The 3178-nt window shown below is 53.5% G+C and overlaps 1 protein-coding gene across 1 annotated transcript; it reads left to right on the top strand.

Annotated features, from left to right (window-relative positions):
* The first annotated feature begins 1861 nt into the window (after positions 1-1861).
* LOC123139405 (E3 ubiquitin-protein ligase EL5) lies at positions 1862-2925 on the top strand. Its single transcript, XM_044559242.1, has one exon. It carries the CDS (start codon positions 1974-1976, stop codon positions 2607-2609), a length of 636 nt encoding a protein of 211 aa, XP_044415177.1. The 5' UTR covers positions 1862-1973; the 3' UTR covers positions 2610-2925.
* Positions 2926-3178: the final 253 nt, after the last annotated feature.

The following is a 3178-nucleotide window of genomic DNA, read 5'->3' as shown; positions in this document are numbered from 1 at the left end:
ATTAATCATATTAATCCCTGCTTTTCCTAATTGAGGCAGTTGTCTCGTGTCCCTTCGGACGTACCCCTTCGGGGGCTATATATATGTAATCCCATCATCAATGAGAACAACTATTCTACTACTTGTCATTTGCCTCTTGCAATTACTTCGAACAAGTATCATACAAAATATCAACGTTTGTGTTAATCACATAATTAACACGTAATATATATCCTACCTAATATCAATGTGCAATTAATTTTCTTCTTAATTTTTTTTCAAAAGGAGGATGCACCCCCGGCCTCTATATCTGGGCGGTGCATGCAGTCATTTTATTAATTATTCACAAATCCCTTACAAGGTAATACATCAGTAAATCTGAAGCCACCATCTTGGCAACACCTGTCGCTACTCCGATCCCCGTAATGAAGGGGTGCCGAATGTCCGATCCTAATACCAAATAGACATCGCACCAACACCTAACATCTAAGGTCGGATGCTCCATCCAAGCCACAATACCTGGACTGCGTTACACACCGGTCCGGCGCACTTTCAGTGGACACTACATGCACACGCTGCAAGGGCCGTCACATCCTTCATCCATTGATCCATCCGCAGAGCAAATACGGACACATCGACCTTGCCAGACCTCTCTGCCATCGACGCCACCACGACGCCAGACAACGTCGTCCTCTAGCACAAGTCCATCGCCACCCATCAGACGCCGAGTCTCCACTGCGCCACACCGCCGAGATCCAACGCCATCGATGTGTAGGATGAAGCGCCGCTCCACCACCTACCGATGCCCAACCACCAAGCCGTCCACATGTTCGTCTAGTCAATGAATGTCTTCGAAGATGATGCCCCCACGGCGTGGCGACGAAGATGTCGCCATCATCCAATTCAGGAGGCCCCTCAACGCCTCCAACGAGGGCTAGGACGCCCACGGGCGCCGTCGTCGATGGTAGCCTCCTCCAGATCTAAGGTTTCTCCTGAAAACAATGGAGCGAGGGACACACCCACCATCGCCTCCAACGAGCAAACCGACACCCACGGGCGCCGCAGACGATGGTGGCATCCTCACCCACTCCAGTAGCTAGGCCATCATCTCCTTCTCCACTTGATTCGCCGTCGGGAAGCCACCGCGAGGCAACACTCACTGACAAGATCCCTTTGGACCGACGATGAAGACAACCAAAGGTAGAGGAGGTCACATTGTTGCGTTACCAGTGCCATGGCCACACACACGTTGTCCCGAGGCGCCTGCTCAAGACCCACCGTCACAGCTACGCCTCCAAGCCGCGACGGGGAGACGCCCCGCCGCCGCCACCATCCCCCCGCACGGGCGTTGCCCAGCCGGGATCCAGCGACGGCGGGAGGGGAGGCGAAGGGGAGGGCGGACAGGGTCGGGAGAGATCTGGAGGGGAAGGGGGAGGCAGAGGGGAGAGCGGACGGGAGAGGAAAGATCGGGAGAGGAGAGGAGAGGGGAGGGGAGGCAGAGGTTTTTTTTTCTAATATCAGTCTGCATTGAACGTACGCATTTACTAGTGAAAACAAAAGAAGCAAAGACAAATATCTACTACTTTCTCTATTATAATGCACCCGTCGTTGCACGATGATACAGTGAACACCAATATATGTAAGACAGTAGAGTAAACCTAGCTCGTAACGGGAACCCAACCACGGCAGTCAAACCATTCGGAATTAACAAACCCATCACCATTTGTACATCTCAAACCCCCGAGAGCCAATGTTATCTCCCCTCCACCTTCTTATAAACCCCCATCCCTCCACTTTCCCACACTACCTTCGTCCTTCCTTTTTTGTTCTTCTCAACTCATACAGTTTAGTTGCTACTATCTTTCCCTGTTCTTGGCGCGCATTATCGTCTCTGGTGCTCCTCTTCTGGAGATCCGAACGACAAAGTTGAATATTCTGCTGAGGAAGGACGTCTATATTTTTGTAAAACAAAAAAGATTCGGTTTCTGTTATTTATGCACAACGTTGGCAACTGCCATCTGCTGTTCCTCTCGTCCAAATCCCATCTTCTTGCATCAAGCGCCGCCATGTCAACGCCCCAGAGCGGCAGCCCGAGCCCAGCGACCACGGCGGCGTCGCCGGTGGAGACGAGCAAACACTGGGCGCCGCATGGCCCGATGCTGACGGCCTGCCTCGTCAGCATCAACGTGCTCATGATCCTCCTCGTCTTCTTCTACTTCTGGCGGTTCTTCTCCGTGAAGCGGGGGCCGTCTTCCCCCGGCGGCGCCGATGAGGAGGGGTCATCCACCGACTCGTCTCCGGCGACCTCGCCGAGAGCGTCTAGGCGCCTGCGTGACCCCGACCAACCGGACATCCCGTCTTCCCTGCCCGTGTCCGTGTTCGACTCCAGCAGCGAAGCCGCCGGGATGGCGGCGGCGGACTGCGCGGTGTGCATCGTGGAGTTCCGGGACGGCGACCTGGCGCGCCTCCTCCCTCGCTGCGGGCACCGATTCCACGCCGCGTGCGTGGACGCGTGGTTGCATCTACACTCCACGTGCCCGCTCTGCCGCGCCAGCGTGGTCGCCCCTGTGCCCGCCGCCGCCGAGCCCAAGAACGACTCCAAAGACGACGGCCCGGAGTGCCCGGTGTGAGGCAGATCTGCCCGCACCGGCGAGGCGCCGAGCTACCAAAGCCAAGCCAGGGGAGCACGTAAACGGCGGAAGACGACACGCATATTCCGGCGTTTGTGTCGATGTCCCTTAGCTGACTCCTGCAGGTCGGCGAGGTACGGTCGGCTCCGTTCGTCGTCTCCTGTTTTGTTGTGTTCTTGTTATCCATACATATCTCCCTCTATTCAGTTTTGCTGATCGGTGAGATGCACATTTGGATCAGTGGCTTCTTCTATATGACGATGTGTGCGTGTGATTGGAATTGTAAGATTAGAAACATGCAGGGGTATATCATATGTGTGCGTGACAGAATTAATAGTGTAAGATCGTAGTATCGTACATATGTGAATTATAATGGAAAGCTTTGATCGACATTTTTGGCATGGTCGTCCAGTTGAAAACATCTTCTTTTGGCCATGTTGATAGGTACCTCTACATATTTTTTTGAGGGACGGTACCTCATGGTTCTACAAGGAGAAAAATGCTTTTCTTTCAGCCGGGAAAGTAGAAGTCCAATTGAACCGATGAAGTTAGGCTAGTTAGGAGTATAT

The sequence above is a fragment of the Triticum aestivum genome, chromosome 1A, assembly GCF_018294505.1.
Source record: "Triticum aestivum cultivar Chinese Spring chromosome 1A, IWGSC CS RefSeq v2.1, whole genome shotgun sequence".
Lineage (NCBI taxonomy): Eukaryota > Viridiplantae > Streptophyta > Magnoliopsida > Poales > Poaceae > Triticum > Triticum aestivum.
The sequence above is the reverse complement of the archived record's forward strand: the minus strand, read 5'-3'. Positions and strand labels throughout refer to the sequence as shown.

What these genes read in the sequence shown, in the direction of transcription:
- LOC123139405 (XM_044559242.1), top strand. Translation starts at nt 1,974, where the DNA reads ATGCACAACGTTGGCAACTGCCATCTGCTGTTCCTCTCGTCCAAATCC.